The sequence below is a fragment of the Pan troglodytes genome, chromosome 4, assembly GCF_028858775.2.
Source record: "Pan troglodytes isolate AG18354 chromosome 4, NHGRI_mPanTro3-v2.0_pri, whole genome shotgun sequence".
NCBI lineage: Eukaryota > Metazoa > Chordata > Mammalia > Primates > Hominidae > Pan > Pan troglodytes.
This window is the reverse complement of record NC_072402.2, coordinates 85,834,244-85,856,932: the sequence shown is the minus strand read 5'-3', so window position 1 is coordinate 85,856,932 and position 22,689 is coordinate 85,834,244. Positions and strand designations below refer to the sequence as shown.

The 22,689-nt window shown below is 33.8% G+C and overlaps 1 protein-coding gene across 2 annotated transcripts in view; it reads right to left on the bottom strand.

Moving 5' to 3' along the window:
* Positions 1-22,689, bottom strand: part of CDH9 (cadherin 9) — a 157,792-nt gene that overhangs the window by 90,313 nt on the left and 44,790 nt on the right. For both annotated transcript variants that reach the window (XM_001135234.7, XM_054684437.2), the window contains exon 2: positions 17,277-17,553. In XM_001135234.7, coding sequence (XP_001135234.3) covers positions 17,277-17,504 — 228 coding nt within the window. In that variant the 5' untranslated portion in view covers positions 17,505-17,553. The remainder of the gene's footprint in view (positions 1-17,276; positions 17,554-22,689) is intronic.

Here is a 22,689-nt window from a genome sequence, read left to right as displayed (position 1 = left end):
CTGATCCATAGAGGGGAAAAGAATGTTAGCAGTAAAAACATTAGAAATGCTTCTGACATAGAAGGGGCCATTCTTATCACAATTCCCACATTTCAGCTACCTTTTGTCCTATTAAGTTCCTTTTGACATAAATGCAAACTCTGCTTCTTTTCAGCTTTATGCAAAGCTAAAATGGGAGCCTCTACTTCTAGCCTTGACCAGAAAGTCAGAAAAGAGAATGTGTACTTTATGATTCCAGCATTATTCACCATGAAAATGGTCAAGATGAAGCACGCATTACCAGGAGTGAAATGGCATGAGAGAAAATTAGGATTCACTCATCGGTCATATTATATCTCATAGAATACAAACAAAGGTTTTAGCCTTGAACACATCATTTTCAAGAGGCAATTTTTACACTCTGGGGAGTGCTAACTACAGAAATGTATTTTCACTCTCACTATTTCATTCCAACTTTAGCGAAATACCTGCTTAGTAGGATCAGCATTAAGTAATCCATTGTGCTCTCAATGTATAAAATTCACTAAATATAAGAACTACAGTAGAAAAAGAATTGAGTGAATCATTATCTTGCAACATTTTATTTGTATATGTTGCTAAAATCAACTACATGGCTGAAATGTAGGATTTGCTTTAGGATATTTGCTTCTGAAGTTTAATCTCTTCACAATGAAATCTGTTTGTACTGATCTAACAAATGGGTTTCTGTGCATGTGTGTGTATACATGCCTGCAGCGTGCTAAGGGGATAGGAAACATAAGGGGGTTAGGTAATTTTTCTTTTCACAGCCTGCACACAAGTACATTAAAATACACACACACACACACACACACCTATGTGATAAGAAAATATAAAAACACTATAAAATATATAATAACAGAACACAGAGACAGCAACCACTGACCGGCAGGTGAGAAAATGGCTCATAAAAAGTGACATCAGATGAACACCTTTTAAATCTCAACAGGATTTACTATTCATAGAATAAAATGGAAGGTATGAATAAACTGGGAAAGTGAAGTGATTAAATGGTAAATTAAATATTGGTGTGATTAGGGGTTAATAGTAGTGAATGTCCTATTTTAAAGGTTTTAAAAGAATGGCAATCTAGATGTATTCGAGCATTTTCCCTATGCAAGAGTCATTAAAATCTTTGAGGAGGATAACATTGTGATATGTAATTTAGGGAAAACGTACTGTAGTAACAGGATAAAAAACTTATTTCAAAGGGGAAAAGGAAACCAGATGTAATAAGACCAGTTAGGGGTCTAATATAAGAAAGTCAACTGGAAACATTGAAAGATTGACGGCTGTCAGCAGCAACTAATATGCAACCATATTTTGGAGTTTGGAAGAGAAATCAAAAGAACCAGATTAATCACAGGAGTCACAAAAAAGGCAGAGACATCAATAATAAGCTCAATGCATCTGTTTTTCTGGAAACTATTTTTCTTATACAGTTGTCCCTCAGTATATGTGGGGGCTGAGTTTCAGGAAACCCATGTATATCAAAATCTGAGAATACTCACGTTCTGCCATTGGCCCTGTGGAACCCCCCCACAAAAGAAAACTCAGCCAAAAATGTCAGCCCTCCCTATATAAGGATTTCTCTTCCCACTTTTCAATCTGAGTTTGGGTGAAAAGTCTGCCTACAAGTGGACATACGCAGTTAAATCAGTGTCTTTAAAGGATCAACTGTACTTTCTCTACTGGATGCTTTTCAGCGGTCCTGTGACATGAAATATTAAAACAATTTCTACCAGGCTTTAACAACATATGGTCAAACACTGAAAAAAGTCCTCTGCTCCTGCACTTTAGTTGCAGATTGTGGGTAGGAGGAAGAAACTAAGATGTGAGAATGATGACACTTAATCTTGATGCTGCTAACTGTAGCAAAGTAATAGTAAACTCAGATTTTTTTTTTTTTTTTTGAGATGAAGTCTCGCTCTGTCACCCAGGCTAGAGTGCAGTGGCACGATCTCAGCTCACTGTAACCTCCGCCTCCCAGGTTCAAGCGATTCTCCTGCCTCAGCCTTCCAAGTAGCTGCGACTACAAGCGTGCGCTACCACGCTCAGCTAATTTTTGTATTTTTAGTAGAGATGGGGTTTCACTATGTTGACCAGGCTGGTCTCGAACTCCTGACCTCGTGAACTGCCCGCCTCGGCCTCTCAAAGTGCTGGTAATACAGGGGTGAGCCACCATGCCTAGTCTTAAACTTAGATTTTTTTCTGACTTGGAAGCAATATCTGATCACTGGGTATCAGTGGGGCTTTAAATTGATTACTGGAGCTCTAAAATTGACTACTGAATGTGCTCTCTATACCAGATCTATATTATGACTTCAGTTAATGACCTAAGAAATTGGAAAACTTGAGCCACAATGGTCTGTTTAGCCTCTGGAAGGTCCCACTAGGTACCTGATTGCATCAACGTATCATTTTCTTTTGTGCATTAGCTTACAATCCCCTTTTTAGTATCTATTTTATTTTGTTTTTTGTTTTTTTTTTTTTTTTACAAAAGATGTTCCTTGAAGATTAGCAGCACAAGACATATTAACAACTGATGTTGTTACTTGAAATTCAAGACCGAATTTAAATTTATTGCAAACATGTAATTATATAATACTATTCGTCAATTTCAACCTCTTCCATGGCCAAAGCTTTTTGAGTAATTCCAACTAGAAGAAATTTCACCAATTCGAGTGTCTCGCTCTCTGCCCTGATACATGTTAGGGAGCCCGTGTTAATAAATATTTATTTGAATGGATTTTCTTTCTTTTTGTGTTATTATCTCATTTTCTTTTTTAATATGATGAACACATTTAAGGTTCAAAACAGTGTTTACAATGCATTTTTATATTTTAAAATGCAGTGAAACATCAACAAAACAATATGTAATGTCTAGGCTTTTTAATATGCCCCCATTTTAATTATCTTGCATAGTATATTTTAAAACTTACTTTTTTCTTGCTCTGCTCTATTTGTTAAGATCATTTATTCATGTTAAGAAAAGGCTGTCTATGGCCGGGTGTGATGGCTCACGTCTGTAATCCTAACACTTTGGGAGGCCAAGGCAGGCAGATCACCTGAGATCAGGAGTTCAAGACCAGCCTAGCTAACATGGTGAAACCTCGTCTCTACTAAAACACAAAAATTAGACGGGCATGATAGTGGGTGCCTGTATTCCCAGCTACTCAGGAGGCTGAGACTAGAGAATCGCTTGAACCTGGGAGACAGTGGTTGCAGTGAGGTGAGATTGTGCCACTGCACTTCAGCCAGGGCAGCTGAGTGAGACTCCATCTAAAAAAAAATAGAAAAGAAAGAAGTTAAAAAAGGCCATCTATAGCAAGCAAAATAATGAGCTTGTACTTATGAAGACAAATAACTAAAAGAAACATGATAGGTCCTTTTTTTTATCTTTGTAGAATTCCAGCAAAGCAGTTCTATAGGTTTGAAAGATATTCGCCTGTTCATTTGAGATCTCCTATCTTGTGTTTAATCAGTGCCATGATTACAATAGTGATAAAGAATGTTATAGTCCTGTGCTCAAAGAACCTAGATTAAAATCAACAATGAATTGAGTGTAAATGTGTGCCAGGCACTGAACTGGCTGGTGAGGCTTCTATAGTTTCAGGAATAAACTTGTCTGAATGGATATTGATGGGAGTATTTTTATAAAATACAAAAGACAAAACAGTGAAGTGAGTGTTAATTTATTTTGGTTTTTTCAAGATTTATTGAGGTATACAAATGACAAATACAAAATATATCTACTTAAGGTGTATAATATGATGTTTTGATATACATATAAATTATGAAGTGAGCACACTTAACCTAATTAACATATCCATCACCTCATATAGTTACCCTTTTGTGTGTGTGTGTGTGTGTGTGTATTGAGAAAACAATATCTACTCTCTTCGCAAATTTCAAGTATACAACAGAGTATTGTAACTGTAGTCACCATGCTGTACATTTGATCTCTAGAATCTATCCATCCTATCACTAACAGTTTTGACCCTTTGACCAACAGCTCTCCATTTTCCCCACCCTTAGCCCCATATCTGTTATATACATATAATAGAATAAAAGAACAGAAAGTTTACAAAATAAAGGCTGACTATGACCTTTGACATCTGCCCTCACTTTCTGATTGACATGTGAGTGGAAGTGCTCACAGAATTGCCCTGGAAAGAAGGGAAGCTACTTCTTGATTTCACAGCCACTTGAGACATTGTTACCAGAAGAGAAGGGATGTGACTCTCAAATAGACTTGCAAGATCTAGACAAGAAGTGACTAGAAAATATTTACATACCGCCAAAGCAGATTCCAATTTGAAGGTCTGAATTATTTCCCAATAAGGAAGCATTGAACTCTCATGTTTCTTAACATGCTGGAGCACCTCAAAATATACAAAGTCTTATTCTTAAGAGTGACATATTGAAATAAGAGAATGAGTCATACTACCACCTATGATATAAAACTCTCTACCTAATGAATTGAAACATGAACCTGAAATAGTAACTATAACTTTGGGGTAAACAACAAGAGAGTTTATTTTGACTTAGCACATTTGAAAATTTTTTAAATACTACAATATTATAAGCCTTAGTGTGACACATGCATATTCACATTGTGCTGTGTTTCTCAAAAGCAATCCTGGTGTTCATGTTTTTGTCTTCACAAAGTTGTTGTGTTGGACAGATATAGCCATTGAGGATTATTAAGAAAGTCTGACCCAAACAAACAAATATACAGATAGACAAAAATTTATTGACACTGGCCACCAACCAAAGAGGAAGAACTGCAAAATTTATGGCCTTAATTTAAGCTTCTTATAGCCTATATCATAACCAGGCTTTCCCTCTGAGGGTAATTCCCAGTTATGGGTAGTAGAGACTGTATAGATAGAGCTCAAACAGAGAGAAGCAATATTATTGTGCTGAGGAGACCGAGGTTAGCGTTTGAGCCTGAGACAGTGGTAAGAAATTGGAAGGCACAATCTTAGAGAGGGGTCACAGAGAGTGGAACCTCCAGGTCTCTTTTTAAAATGCCCAACTGTTTTGTTGTTGTGTAAACTTCACATGCACAAGACAGAAATCCAAGTCACTTAGTACAAAATGTTGGCAAGAAATCTAAGGAAATAAACAGAAATTTAATGAGGAGGAAAAAGAAATTGGAGTTCAATCCTCCACCAAGTTAGTGTGAATTTGAGAGTGCTTCAAAAGTTCTGTATATCTCAAGCAGGGGCAAGTTCTAGATGTAATGACAAACCTGAACTATTTCTACCTTAACATAAACTCTATATGAACAGAAATAGTGATGAAACAGATTGGATGAAATATTGATAATCAGTGAATCTGGCTAAAGAGTATACAGAAGTTGGCAGAATTTGAGTGACCCTCCTATAAGATTGAAAAATGTTAAGTTACCAAAAATACACAGGCATATTGATTGTGATAACATTTAATCTTTAGGTTATTTTACAGTCCTCTAATTTTTTGTTTGTTTGTTTTGTTATTTGAGACAGGGTCTCACCCAGGTTAGTGTGCAGCGGTGCGATCTTGGCTGATGGCAACTTCTGCTTCCCAGGCTCAAGCAATCCTCCCACCTCAGCCTCCCGAAGAGCTCAGACCACAGGCGCAGGACACCACACCAGGCTAATTTTGTGTATTTTTGGGTAAAGATGAGGTTTTGCCATGTTGCACAGGCTGGTCTTGAACTCCTGAGCTCAAGTAGCCTTCTAATTTTTATGCATATTTGATTTCTCCATATATTGCTTCCTTTTATGTTTCTAGCATTTTTTAATTGTTGAACATCTTATTATGCATACTGGCCACTTGGATATCATCTTTTGTGAATTATCTATTAAGCCTTTTTGCTTTAATTTATATCTTCTCTTATGTTTTTCTTATCAATTTATACATATTAGTAAGCATAAAATATTTTGTTATCTGTATTATTGTATGTATTATATTTACTAAAATTACTGTCTCTTATTTGCAGATATATTATTTGTTTATACCACTAAATGAAGATTTCAGAATCTATACTCTAAGAACAAGGAAATAGTCTAATATAATCATAGTATTATTATACATTTAAATTAAATAATTTTAACAATAGAATTATATTCCACATTAGAAGAAACAGTCCATCTTCAAACATGCCCATTGTTCTAGTAATGCCATTATGTCAATTTCTAACTTAAATTCAAAATTCAATGCAAGATTATACATTTTCTTAAATAGGCATTTCATGTCAGTTTCTTTACTCTCAAACAGTTTCACAGACTAATGGAAACTGACAAGATAATTTTATGAAAATCTAAAGGACTTTGAAAGTCACAGTGATCTTCTAAAGGAGGACTACAATTGGGGAGCTTACATGACCAGACAGACAAATAAAACCATAATGCCTCAATAATTAAGGCAGTTTGGTATTGACATCAAATATAATTGACACTTTTGTTTTCAATAACAATAAGTAACATTCTACAAAGTATATTAAAATTTTAGATAGAGATATATGTGTGTGTGTGTATATACATATACATATATACATATATACATATATATACATATATACATATATATACGTATATATACATATATATACGTATATATATACATATATATATATGTATATATATATATATATATGGCACTAAATAATAACCAGGAGCAAACAAAGACTGGAAAGATTACAAGCAAATAGAGGATAAAAAGAATTCTACATTAATTTCCTTGAGGGAATACTTCATTTCATGTGTCATGTAAAATATGAAGTTTAAGAATTAAGGGTCAGGATTCAAGGCTGCCATATTGGTTAACAATTGAAAGGAGAAAGATCCAGGAATGGAGGAAGCCACAGAGGAGGTAGCCCTAAAATTGGCATACGCATGCATGACACCTAAACTGAACATGTATACAGTAAGACACAAGTAAGAACTCAGAGACATTTGAAGCACTTCAGATACTGAGAAGAGTTTAAAATTCAAGTTCCTTTTAAGTAGATGTGCTTGGTAAACACTTTGGGGTTTCCAGTGAAACATTAGTAGAGTAATAACTTAAGAGTAAGGAAACTGTACTAAGAAGCGTTACACTACAGGACTCAGGGAATAAACAAAATAATAGTCTGCCTAGAAATTTCTAAAACCAAACCTACACAGGATCAAAGTAGCATCCAGTGCAATTTTACTTCCTGCTGGGACGAAACTCGACACTCTTTAAAGCAAGATAATAGAATTTCTGTAATGTGTTAATCACAATGTCTAGTATATAATCTAAGCTTTGTAGAGAGTGAAAAAACAGAAACACTCTAACACATAATAAAAAAAAGATAGTGAATAGAAATAGACTTGAAGAAGACCCTGATATTGAATTTAATGGGACAAAGACTTATAATAATTGACATCAATATATTGAAGAATTTATAGAGAATACTAAAATAATGGGAAGTACATGAGAAATGCCATAAAATATGTAAAAATTCTAACAGATAATAAAGGAAACCCAGAACTGAAATTATAATAACTGAATTAAAAATGTATAATGTTAGATTAGACACAGAAACATAAGAAACAATAAATCTGAAAATAAATTTTCCAAATTTAAGCACAGAGACAATATTATATTAACCAAAAATAGTTTCCAACTATGGGACGATACGAAATGCCCTAAAGTATTTTATACTTGTATTTGAAGTTTCTAAAAGGAAGAGATAGTGGCCACAAAAATAACTTTTTTAAAAATGCTCATTTAATTTTAAAATCCGATGAAAACAACTCACTGATCTAAGGAGGCCAGTGAATTCCAAACAGGATTAAAAAGAAAAAAAACAGAGATAGGTATCAAATTAAGAATACTGAAAGCAAAGATATAAATAGAACTTTAAAAGCAGCCAGAAAAACATACATATTACATATAGGGCAGCAACAATAAGAATAACAGCTAACTTTTGATTAAAAGTAATATAATTCACAATACAATGTAACAACAATTTTAAGTGCTAAAAGGAAAATAAACTGTCAGATTAATCCATGGTTCTATATCCAGTTAAAATATTTTTCAAAAATGAAAATGAAATAAAGATATTTCTATTAACGAAAAGCTAAGAAAACTTGTTTCCAGCAGACCCACACTACAAGTAATGCTGAAAGAATCCTTCAAGTTGAAGGGAAATGATGTCACACAGAAATTCTGAACTATAGATAAGAATAAAAAGCACTGACTAGACATATTTATATAAATTAATAGAAAAGATTATCTTTATTTCTAAAAGTTTTAAAATAAATAACGAATTGTTTAATAATAAACATTAACAATGCATTATGCAGTTTACAATATATATAAGAAAAATATATGACAAAAATAGAACAAAGTCTTGCAAGATAAATTATACTATTGTAAGATGAGTGTATTATATGCTAAAATATACACTATTAATTCAATTTATACTGTAACAAATTAATAATGAATCCTGAGATGCCTTAAATACAGACTAAAAACATAAAAACACAAAGAAATATAGCCAAGAATAGCCAATAAAGAGCATAAACATAGATGTTTAAAAAAATGATTAATTGTTCCAAAAGATGATAGAAAAAAATAAAAAAACAGAAACAAAGTTATAAAGAACAACTGGGGGGAAGAGAAAACAAGAAAACGGCAGACTTAAATCCAAATATATCAATAATGGCATTATATATGAATGGGTTTAAGCCAATTAAATGCCAAATATTGTCAGATTGCGTAAAAAGAATAAACCAACTCTGAGCCCTTTATATGACAATAAATCCTTACAGCTGGATTTTTAATAGACTTATACAGAAAGGCTGAGAGCAAGAGAATGATAAAAGATAAACCACACAAGCACATTCATGAGAAAAGTTGTGTGGGTAAATTCTTAGGAGGCAAAGTTAACCTCAAGTAAGTGGTATTATCACAGATAAAGGGTGGTATTCATAATGATGAAATATTTAATCAGAAATATAAAGAAAGATCATTAGATATGTACCTAATAACTGCATTAAAGTAAATGAGAAAAAAATGACAGTGGTAAAGAGAAAAATTTTTAAATGGAGCATTTAAAACTCTTACTCCCAGGAAGAATTTAAATATGGAGACACAAAATATGGAATGCTAGAGAACTGAACATTGTTACATTTTTCCTAAAATTCTTTTCCTAAGAATACTATACCCAGCAAGTATGTAATAAACATTCAAGTATATAAGAAACATTTACCAAAGTAGTTTTAAAATGCAGTTTTTCTAAAAAATTTGTGGGAGAATATTATTATAGTTTTTCAAGAGAAACATTTGTTATTGGAAAATATTGAGGAAGTTGGAAGTTTCACAAAATAGTCATGTACAAATATTTTCTCTTTTTGTAGAAAAAAAAGACCTCTTCTTAGATTTGCCTAGTCACTCACTTATTCATTATTATTGAACACTTTTTTTATGCTTCTGTTTTTAACATAAATTTATGATATGATGAATTAGTAATCACCTTCCTAGGAAATTCTGGCTATGAATTAGAATATTTACTGAGTAAATTTTACTAAGTGTATACTCAATTGTCTACCTAAAGTGACCCCAATTACCTGAAAAAAATGTTTAAAGAAATTTAGATATTTTCACAATATTTCCCTGGCATTTTTTCCATAAACACCACCACTGCAGCTATAAGACTCTTAATATCAGTTATTAGGATTTATAATGCAGAAATTATAAAAGATTTGCTTGAGTACAGTTGCAATATTTGTGATTATCTGGTACAAATGTCTGGTCATCAGAAAAAGGAAACATGGTAGTTTCTAAACAAACAAACATGCATACTTTATTAATTTGGAGATGATTCTAGTGCAAAATTAAGCTAAATACAGTTTATGTATTAGGAATTCAGTCTATTGAGTCAGAAGAAAAAATGTCTTCTTTTTCTGAACTGAGGCTATTAGCAGGTCTTTCTCACAGCAATGAGCAATAATAGCATTGCATTTATAATAGAGAAATTCTTTAAGATAAGGACCAATTAATCTTATTTACTATGATTTCTAGGACTTAAGATAGTGTTCCACGCTGTAGGTGCTCAGTTTTTTCAAAATTAATTGAACCATAATATTACACAGGGCTAAATTTCACATTAAAATACAGTCCCAACCAGACAAATATCTAGCATAACTAACGCCCCATGACGGTACATTGGTTTTTTGTTGGTGGAAGAGAAGAGGTATAAATTTTTGAAATGCCATTGGCTAATATGTACCCAAAACTTTAAAATTATTCGTATATTTCAATTTTGAGAATTCTCCCTCCAGTAATCTAGCCTTAAAAAGGATAATTTATAGTACATAATCATCCCTCGGTATCCGTGGGTGATTGGTTCCAGGAATCCCTGCAGATACCAAAATGTGCAAATGCTCAAGTCCCTATATAAAATGGTGCAGAATTTACATTTAACCAATGCACATCATTCTGTTTACTTAAAATCATTTCTAGATTACTTATAATACCTAATACCCTCTAAATGCAATGTAAACAATTGTTATACTATATTGTTTAGGGAGTAATGACAAGAAAAAGAAGTCTGTACATTTTCACTAAAGGTGCAACAATCCTTTATTTTTCTCTGAATATTTTCAGTCTACTGTTGGTTGAATAAACATATGTGGAATCCACATATATGGAGAACCAACTGTACTAAAAATATCAGGTAGAAAATTTGGGAGGCGGAGGCAGGTGGATCATGTTTTTATACATGCTTGCATGTATAAAACCAGAGAGTCTAAACAAAATGTGTGGAAAATTTTTAAATTTTTATGATTTTATATATGACATAATATGACATGGCTAATACTAACATTTTAACAGTATGCCAAAATGTAGCATTGACAGGGAAAGCAAGATAAAACAGGTATAAAAACAATAGAAAATCAACAGTGTTAAAAATAAAACCAACAAATAGGTAGAAAAATATTTAGACAACTTACCCTCGTCTTAGTGAAATCATCATAAATATCTTAGGTTTTTTAAAATTATTTTTAAATTTTATGTTCCTGGTTTTTAACAGGGAGCACATACTGCTTTTATAATGACATCATCATCATCATCATTTATAGCCTTGTACATAAATAATTCTCCCCATCCCTCTCTCCATACCCTTCTGAAGATAATGTCACTTCTGTCACTTGTTGTTTCCCTCCCTCCGTCTCGTCCTTCCTGATGAGTATATAAAGGTGGATTCGATCATCTGCAAGTTTTTCCCTCCCTCCCACCCTTCCTCCCTTCCTTCCTTATTGATGAGTGTATATATAAAGGTGGATTTGATCATGTGCAAGTTTAGAAGATGAGGAAGAACATGTTGGAATATTAGAAGTAGTTCAAAAACACTGAAATCAGTGGTGGAAGTGTAAAACAAAATTAAACATACAACTTGGTAGCCATATTAAGAACCATTTTCTACCACACTTAATATTTTTTAAATGGCTTCACAGTTATGAGAACCCTCCAATATAATGGAAATATAGGAAAGGAATCAGAAGAACAGCAAAGAGGAAGTTTGACTTTGATGTACCATTTGTCAGGAAAAGGGAATATATTTCTATAAAATTTTCTCTGCTTTTTCTATTTTTCATAATGTCAATTTCTCAGGATTCAGGTTAATAAAGAATAAAGATTTTTAAAATAGTAGCTGAATATTAATTTTGAGTAAACCTATATTGTCAAAAATTTGGGGAAAGAAATCCAACACAGAGTGAAAGCCCAAATGTCACAGAAACTAGGAGACAATGTAGAAGGTGTATCCAAATAATTCAACTTGTGCTATGAATAAGTTTTTTTGTTTTTTTGTTTGTTTTTTTTTTTTTGGAGATGGAGTCTTGCTCCATCACCCAGGCCAGAGTCCAGTGGCGCGATCTCGGCTCACTGGCTCACTGGCTCACTGCAACCTCCGCTTCCTGGGTTCAAGTGATTCTCCTGCCTCAGCCTCCCGAGTAGCTAGAATTACAGGCACCTGCCACCACACCTGGATAATATTTGTATTTTTTTTTAGTAGAGATGGGGTTTCACCATCTTGGCAAGGCTGGTCTCAAACTCCTGACCTCGTGATTTACCCGCCTCCGCCTCCCAAAGTGTTAGGATTGCAGGCGTGAGCCACCGCGCCTGGTCTATGAATAAGATTTTAAGAGATGATCTCATAGTTTTGAGGGATAATTCTAGCTAGGGAAAATGAAATGGGTTTTATGTAAGATTGTGCACAGAAGTTGTGGCAAGACATAGAGTGAACAACAACAACAACAAACAGATATGAGATTATGGAAAAGTGGGTAAGATACTCCCTGGGAAGGGGTCTGCGGATGTGATGAACAAAACGTCAGGTGTATGGAAGAAGAAATATCATGTTGACTAGAACTCAGGTTACGAAGTTATGGGGACATAGAACATAGGCTGGAATTTCCAAGCATACTAACGGACAATTTGAATTCAACTTAAGTGAATTTCAGTGAATTTTCTAGAGGTATTTTTGTGCTAGAGATTGGGATTATTCAAGAGATATTGTATAAACTGCTGCTGATCATTACAAAAATAAGTATAAATAAAGTCAAGGAAAAGATAAGTTTAGTGTGCTAAAGCAGTTTTCCAGCAGTGATTACACAGTATTGGCAGTGAAAAATAAAACATGGAGCTATATGTTAACAGTGAGCTTTTATAGAATTCAGTGCTAAACTTGCCTCAGTATGCTGTCCTTAAAGCGTAGTCATAATGTTTAATTTTTGTGTGTGTTCTGAGTTATAAACAACTAATGCATAAAGAGAATTTTGGAATACAATGTATTTACAAATCAAAAGCAGCTGCTCCATGTACTGCACTGTAAGTAATGATACTTACAAACCTTTATAAACATATTTTACTTAGATTCTGGAAAACACTGTGATATACTGTAACAACTCATCAAAACTCTTTAAATAAATTTGAGATTTTATTTCTATTTATATTTCTAATTTATATTCCATCAGTTAATTCTACATATCAAACTGACATACCTGAAAAGCTTAAGAAAAAGTTACCTATTCGAGTCCATTATTTTATATATACTTCAGCTGTATATTAATATTTAGTGCACAAACTAGCATATGTAAACGTGAAAGTGTCACTCCACCTTTTGATACACAATCAAATATAAAACAGATTCCTACCAATTTTTCTTTTGTTAACTGTGTTTCCTGTTGTTTTAGGTAACAGATGAACCAATTGTAACCATGAAGGCAGAGCTCGATCAATGTTAAAATCCCTTTCCACTCTAGAATCTGTGATTACATTCATGATTTCAGAATGGGATAACAAAAGTTTCTAAATTAAAATTATAAAGACTTGAGAGGTAACTCTGCAACAAAGATACCTTATTTAATAGTAGCTACCTATAGATGGCTCATTAGCTCCACGTTCCTTGCTCTGCACAAAGCAAGTGCTAAATACATATTTTTAAATTAAAATGTAATGGTCAATTAAGTTGATATTCTAAATTACTAAATGAATCTTCACAATTGTGAAAAATAAACACCATTTTATTCCTTGTGAAAAATAAATACTATGTCTGCTGTGTCTGGGTATTGGGTTTCTCTTCATAAAATAAATGTGGTTTAACAACCAGATATTAAAATCAAATAGGTAAATTCTATTCAAGTCTCATTACTAATTGGGATATAGTTAATTGATTATTGATCCATGATAAGCAGGGATTATTCTGGACTTTGAACTTATGTATAACAAAATAAAGTGCTATAAATATTCTCTAACAGAATAGTAGGGACATTTGCTATGCTTCTTGTTATTTTAATTTCTCTCCTGAGCAGTATTGCAATTCTACCTAAATAATTCAGTCACAAGTGTCTCTTCAAATTATAGAGAAGCTAGATGACAATTATGACTTTTTTTTCTTCTTGGGGAACAGTACAACATTTCGCTTATTACATAAAACAATATTAGTAAATCTCTGATAGTTTCAGTCAAGAATGACCAACCAAATTTCAAATTGCATTATTGCGAAAAACAAAAACTTGCTATTTATTCCAACATTTCTGACTTCTCTCCTATATTGCAAATGTCTGAAATGCCATAAAAAATTCTGCAGTATTGCCTTATTAAAATTATCTTAACTCATTTTCTTACTCTTCTAATCCATCCTGACAATGAAAGAAAACTCATTATTTCAGTTCTGTGCTCCCAACATAACTGATTTGTACAAAGGCTTTTAACAGATTATTTACATTTCATGCTGTATGTAAAAACAACCAGTCCTAGAATTCTGGACCTTTCACAGTGAAGGTCTAACTTTATCCTATTAGACTAGCCTCTTTTTTTCTTTTATTGTGCTATATACACGCAATTCTACCTTCTTAGATTTGTCCACATGCACATATTTATGAAAATATTTCTGGCTCTTCTTGTCCCTAATGGCAGGCCTTTCCAAAATCTTAGAAAAGACCAGAAATTTGGAGTTAAAGAAATCTTAATGACAATGTAAATCAACCCAACAAGAATCTGAGGGTTGTCAAGTTTAAACAACTTCTAAATTATAATATTTACTACGTGTCACAATTAAGACTAAATCTTATAAGTTGCATGTTTGTGTGTATACATGTATATAATTTATTAAATTTTGCTGCACTATTTTATTTTTCTAAAACTGCTTCTTCTCAATTCAGGATCAAACCCTCGTTTTAACCTTTAAAAATATATCTTCCCAATTTCATGCAATTTTACGGCACCTGTAAATTAATATGGTGCCTATCATTTTCTATGATTCCCAGCTTCTATAAAACTATAAAGAAACCATGTAAATTTCTTCCCATTAGAAGCTACTTAGCCTTTCCCAACCCTGGTCCGTTGTGAATACGACAGGCCTTTTCTTTACAGGGGATGCTATCAATGGATCCTGGAAGACTAGGTTGAGGTCTACCCAGGGAGACCAGAAACATTGTGGTCAAAAAGACAATCTGTGAGGTGCTCAAGAAGTTAAATCCTTATCAGAACTCATATGTTTGACTAAGTTTAGAGTTAAGGGTCCAGTTAGCCACTATATATGCAAATAAATAGTGATGTCAAAAGCCAGAAAAGCAGGATAAAGAGAGAGTAAACGCCCTTAATAAGTTAGTAAAAGCTAAGATGTGGTTGAAAGTCAGCCCACTTTTATAATGAACTAGCTATGTGGTAATGGAATATCTTAGATAAGTCCCTATTAAAAAAAAGAAAGAGTTTTTTCTTTAAAAAGTAGTATAAGTATTTTATTTTGCTGAGGTGTCTATTTCATATACATATTATTTCCTACTGGAAACACAGAAATAGTTGACGGTGGTTTTGGTTTCATTGTATTTATTTCCCCCAGACATCTGATATTATAATGAGTGTTCCATTTGTGGTTCATAACCCCGTTGTCAAGAATAAATTGGCAAAAAAAATCGCACATCCTAACTTGTCCATGCATAAATCCAAAATGCCATTTTTCCAACAAAAATGAAAAAAAATGAAAGGTAATTAAAGCTATGCATGTACATTTAGTAATTGTTTATGACAGATTATGGAATTAATTAAAAGGAAGCATGATTGCACACAAAAATTTAAACTATAATGTATAGTTAAAATGTGAGAACAGGAATGGTGGTCAATTTAGAAATTAATTAATGTACACTCAATTTTTAGAGGAAGTATTTTTGTTTTCAGCTTAAAATAAATGCTTGCTGTAGCGCCTTAACTGCCTTAGGATTATGAGCAATTCTTTTATCTGTGGCTATTCTTCTGTATCTGTGAATCTCCAAGGATAAAACTGATTCTGTAAGGCCCTGTGACCTCAATGTGTCCTTTATACACTTCCTTGGAGAATCGTAAGGCAATTTCAGGTCCTTAGACAAAAAACATTTGCTAGCTGAACTTGAATTTCCTGATGTTAGTTATTAACTGTAGTGTGAAAAGTGATGTTAAATGAGGGATGCCTGAGGATGCCATATGACTAACCTGAGAAGAAATAACAGGCAAAAAGGAACCAGCAAGGGAACTGAATGGGGCGGAATGAGCATGACCTATGGAACCAGAAAAGAGAAATTTCAAAAGAAGAGAAAATAATAGGCTTCTGATAAAGGAGGCTGCTTTTGATTGGCCCACACACAGAAAGAAGAATTAGATCAAAATTTTGGCAATTTCACAGAGCAAATGTATTCCTGTTTTAAAAGCTACAAGCATGACATTTGTGATATTAGGCACTTGTATTCTTTTTTTTTTTTTTTCATTTTTGGCCTGATCTAATTTATGTGCCTGGTGCTGTCAGTGAGTCAAACAATATGCAAACCATTACAGTCTCTCCAAGTACGTATATGCCATGACTCAAAAAATAAATAAATTTATGATCTGTAGACTGCAAGTATTTAAAATTGTTCGTTTTGTTGTAAAAATTTTAACATTCCTCAGCATTGGGTGTAAATTGGGAACAATTATAGTTAACAAATGAATTGTCCTGAGTTTAGAATAGTATGAATGTGATTGGTAAGGAAAAGGATGATAGATACATAGAAAATTATGGATGTTGGAAAGGTCACGCCACTAAAAAAAGAAAATTAGAGAGATAATGAGCTAAAGAAAAAGAAGTCTCTAAACACCAATGAAAGAGAGGCAATGAACCTGCTTCCTCAAAATTGAACATAAGAAGGGAGTTACATATTCTCTATTATTGTCTGCTTCTGTCTGGTAATGAGCAACTTTGTTCCTACTAACACAGAAGCACATCTTCTTAAAGATAGTGTCTTCTTTCTCATTTTTTAAAATCTTGTCTTTATCCTTCTGCCTTAAACACTTTTGTCTAGATTACAAGCAGGAAGCAGGAAGCTCACCCTAGCAGATATTAAGAAATAGAAATATCTAGAAGTACTTTATTTCTCATACAGAGTATACTATTCCTAATTATGAAAAACTATTTATCAATAGATCTCAAGGAGAGTTTTATTTAGATAATACATGTATGATTAAATAATATCTAGCTGATTAATAATGAATCACATCCATCCACATATGACTTAGTAGTTTACGCTTATTATTGACATTGATTTACATTTAGAACCCAAATATGGTTCCTTGTTCTTCCCCACTAAAATAGTTTGCAATATCACACCTTCAGAACATAATTAGTTAAATACTTTTTAATAATCACTAGTGAAAAGAAAAGTTGCTGGAAAAAAATAAATAGCTGTCACTTTCAGCTTTTAGATTTCTCATACAAAAATTCTTACCTTGCCTACATATTGTGTGTCAGTACCTGTGTACTCTTCCAATAAGAAGAACTGATTCCACATCCAGCCACGCTTGGTGCGACGTAGCATTTTACCGTCATCTTTTGTCAGACCCACTATCTTTTTGCTTGATAAATAACTGTTAGGTTTTTCTTGTAATAGGATGGTGTCAACTGTATGGAACATATAGGTCCAGATGAATAATGGTATACAATGGTAAGTCCTCATTATCTGCAACTTCAGCGGGTTGTCAAATTCAATGTATTGTTTGTTTTTCCTAAAGAGTAAGGAGAAAAAAAATGGCTGTATTAGCTTGAGTTTCACTTTCCCACAACGTGTAAACTGAAATACTTATTCCAGACATTATTTAAATTTTATTATGTACTATATATACATTATATTTCTATATCAGTGAACGGTCATGAAAAACTCATTTATCACACAGATAAGTAGAAAGACATATACAGCTCAAGTAGACTAAACAGGAATTTAGCAGCTAATTTAAAATTACTATAAAACAATCAGATACATATTAATATTTTTGTAATTTAAAACACTAAATATTTTGAAAAATAAGTTCTACAGCATACAAATTATCACAGCAAATGTTCCATAGTCCTTAAGACTAATAAAAGTAGAATATTTATTAACATATACATACATGTATGAAATTACATATTTTAAAGAGTACTTCTCATTAATCCATCATTTTTAGTAAACTCTTTTTCTCCTCTGCCCCCTATCTTCCTCTTTACAATCCTCCTCATCCATCAGGTTGAAATGTTGCCTCGAGGCAAATTATATGGTACCAAATATACTTAGGATTGTGTCTTGCAATACTTAGCACCATGTCGATCTTTTCCAATCAATAACTATTTTTTTCCAACAATTAATCTAGTAGGACACTCAAATTTATTTGAGACTGAGGAGTACACGCTCTAAATAAAAGCATTTTACATGGTAATTAAGAACAAATTTATTTCCTAAAATAATAAGAAAAAAATAGAATACAAAGTTGATATTGCAAAATTAGATAACACATGTTACGTATAGGATAATCTGATCCAGAATTTTGAAACAATGTCTCCCTGTTAATATAATAAGTTGATTATTCTTGTATGAAAATCATTGTTCACTTGGTATTTCAGAATTGGTTTCATTTGTTATCAAATTGGTTTTAATTTGTATGATACTTAATTTAGAAGATGTGAGATGATAATGGCTATGATCTATTAAGCAATGGAAATCAATCTCAAACTAGTAGGCAAAAAAGTCATTGGGTTATACAATCAAATTAAGTGTGGAAAAGAAAATAACAAAAGGAGCAAAGAAGCAGTTTGGCATTTCCTTATCATGAAAACTAGAATTAGGGGCTTGAGTATTATATTCTCTCTCTCTTCTCTGTCTCTCTCTCTCTCTCTTTCATTTTCTCTTTCACCCTGACTAAACCCCCTCAACCTGAATAAATTGTGTGGGTGATAATATCTCCTGAATTCAGATATAAAATCTTCAATTTCAAAAAGCAACTGATAGTCTTTTCTAATTGGAGTTTTAAAAATCCTGGGAATGGACTCTGATTTACCTGGTTTAAGCCAGAAACCCAATGTTGGACCAAGCATCTATGAATTCAGTAATGGGAATAACAAGGTATAAAGGTCAAATATAAGGATCTAGCTTGGCTTTGTGCCCTACTGTCTGTGATATTTTCAAATACGGACCTATATCACTTGGTCTTCATTAATACCTGACCCACAAGGTATTGTTGTTAATTTTATTTTACACTTTTATCAATACAAAGTAATAGTCGTGTACATTGCAGTGACTTATTTTATTTTGACGATAGCAAATCTGAGGTGTGATGAGTTTAAGTAACATGACAAAAGTCATGCAAGTAATAAGTATTAGAACCAGGTTTCAGACACACAGACTTAAACACCGTTTTTAATATAAGACAATGCATGTAGAAGAGTTATCACAGTGCTAGCACAAAACTCAACATATTAGCATTATCATCATGATCATCACAACCATCATCATTATCATTGTCATCATCAAGCATCATTGCTCATATTATAGGCATAGAGACATGGGTCCAACTCAGCAGAAAGAAGAATGGTAATTGGCAGGTGGTATTACAGATTCTTGCTATGGTCTAGAGCTACAGGTTCTGTCCAACACATCTATGTACCTTGATTTCCATGCCTATTATTTTAAAAATTGGTCACTCTTAGCGCTTAATGCAAACATACGGTTACAAATATATGCTGCTCTTAATACATATATATGGTTAAGTTCCAGAATTACAGTAATATAAAATTACACCATTTTTCAATGCTGAAATCTCAGGTCATGGTTATTATCATCAGGACTTTATGTGGCTATTTGTAATCCTGTAAACTATGGAATAATTGGTAAATTTGACCACAGCCAATATAAAACCCGGAATTAGATATCAGAAATTTAAAATGCTAAATAATGCTTAGAAAAATGTGCAATGGAAGAGTAACACTTAGTGGTCACTGGCCCAGAACATGCCCCATGTTTTGTAGCTGAGTGATGCTGTAGTGGAAAATGAACAGCCAGAGAATCTCAAGGACAGCTGTTATCTTACTTTGATAAAATACAACAAACTCCTTAGTTGACCGCACTGGTTACCCTGGTTTCTTCCCACTGGTAGAATTTGTTTTGATCATTGACCTTGCTTATAACCGTTGCCAGAGAAATCAAAGGGTATTCTCCATTTCCTGGGGTCAGTTCTAACTATGATGCCCATTTTGTGTGGAACATAGGCCTTTGAGCGGAATAATCTAGTTTTATGAGATGGGGCAATAGACTTAGGCAGGGGCTAGGATCCCATAGGAGTTTATAAACTACAGTAAGAAATTCTCATTCATTTTCAGTGCGATTGAAAGCAGTTGGAAGATTTTAACATGACATGTTTAGAAAAGATCAACTGGTGCAGACTAGAAAATAGGTTAGAGGGCAGGAAAGGGATTTGGTTAAGAGAGAGATCAGTTAGGGTCTTTTACTTCTAGTCCGGTAAGAGATGGTGAAGGCATATAGAGAAGTGGTTTGAAGTAGACACTGAAACGCTGCTCAGATTCCCTTTGATCCTTTAACGTGGCCACACACCCACACTCCATACACTACAATTTTTCTATGCTTTTGCTTCTAATGGTCTGCCCCTGCAACTGTCTTTGAACAACTTCCCTTGGCTACTGGAACCACTTTGCCCACATGCACAGGATGCCTAACGTGCTGCAAGTTTACAGACATCTGTAATATCCCATTGCCAGTATGCAACAGGTGCCACAGTATGAAACTCAACATATTATCTACGTTCTAGAGCTTTCCTACAGAATCGTAATGAAGCTGGGATTTTGATACCTTTGTTTGGCTTATTTTCCATCCCTGTCCTATTACTCCACTTAATCCTGAAATTCCTTACCTGGAACAAAATTTTTAACTGATCAATTGCCCAAAAATCCTTGTCTCAGGGTTTGTTTCTGGGAAATCAGAGCTAATATGTGGATCTAATTCACATATGTAGATATTTACAAGAGTAGATAATATCATCTTATATATTGGTTATGGAGGGTGAAGAAAAAATAAAAATAAGGTGTAACTTCTAGATTATTTATGAACTAGGTGGATGACTGAGTGATTTCTTGAGTGTCATTTATATCAGGAGAAAAGCGGATCTATTGGAAAAATAAAGAATCCATTCTTTTCTTATTCTTGGTCAAAATAAAGAAGTAATTTTTATACTTCTATCACCAACACCATTTGGGCATAATTAAAAATAGGGAGCAAAGTGGTTCTAATGATTTTATACTATGACTTGAATACATACGCACACATATACATTACATATAGATATGGATACATATACAGATGAATATATAAATGCATATGTACAAATGTATATATGTATCATCAGGCACTGGATTCTCATAAGCAGCACGCAACCTAGATCCCTTGCACGCCCAGCTCACAATAGGATTTGCATTCCAGTGGGAATTGAATGCTGCTGCTGATCTCACAAGAGGCAGAGCTCAGGTGGTAATGCTCTCCTGCCTGCTGCTCACCTCCTGCTGTGCAGCCTGGTCCCTAACAGGCCAGGGACCAGTACTGGTGTGCAGACTGGGGGTTGGGGGGCCCTGCTCAAGGTGATAATATTAGGAATGGAGCTGTTGGGAGTTGATTATGTCATGGAGGTAGAGCTCTTATGAATGAGATGGTGCCCTTGTAAGAGAGGCATGAGAGGGTTCTCTTGCCTTTTGACCATGTGAAGACACAGCAGAACAATGGCCATCTATGAACCAGGAAACTGGCCCTCACCAGACACCAAATCTGCCATGCCTTGCTTGATGTTAGACTTCCAAGGCTTCAGTACAGTGAGAAATTAATTTCTGCTGTTTATAAGCCACTTAGTAAAATAATTAGTTATGGCAGCACAAACTAAGATTAGTACCAGAAGTGGGTTGCTACTATAACAAATATCTCAAAATGTGGAAGTGGCTTTGGAACTAGGTAATAATAGGTAAAGGCTGAGAGAGTTTTAAGGCGCATGCTAGGAAAAGGTCTGCATTGCTATGAATAGATCATTGAGGATGATTCTGGTGAGGTCATAGAAAGAAAAGAGAACAATAGAGAAATGCTTAATCTTCTTCAAGAATATCTAAATAATGGCCGGGCGTGGTGGCTCAGGCCTGTAATCCTAGCACATTAGAAGGCCGAGGCGGGCGGATCACCTGAGGTCAGGAGTTCGAGACCAGCCTGACCAACATGGAGAAACTCTGTCTCTACTAAAAATACAAAATTAGTCTGGTGTAGTGGCGCATGCCTGTAATCCCAGCTACTTGGGAGGCTGAGGCAGGCGAATCACTTGAACCCGGGAGGTGGAAGTTGCAGTGAGCCCAGATCAGACTGCTCCATTGCACTCTAACCTGGGCAACAAGGGTGAAACTCCGTCTCCAAAAAAAAAAAAAAAGCATATCTAAGTAACATGGAACAGAACGTTGATAAAAATATGGACAGTAAATGCCATTCTAGTGAACTTCCAGATGGAAATGGGGAACACGTTGTTGGAAATTTGAGAAAAGGGTATCCTTGTTATAAAGTAGAAAAGACCTTGGCTAAATTGTGTTTATGTTCCAGTGTTTTACAGAATGTAAAATTTGGGAGCAGTGAAATAGAATACATAGCTAAAGAGATTTCTAAGAAAATTGTTGAAGGAGCATATTGGCTTCTCTTTATAGTAAAATGTGAGACACAAAAATTACTTAAAATGAAATTGTTTAGCAAGAATAAAACAAAGTTTAAAGATCTGAAAAATGTTCAGGCTATTCATATTGCAAAAATGAGAAAGTATTTGAGAGTGAATACTAAAGATGTGGCTAAATTTCTTTTG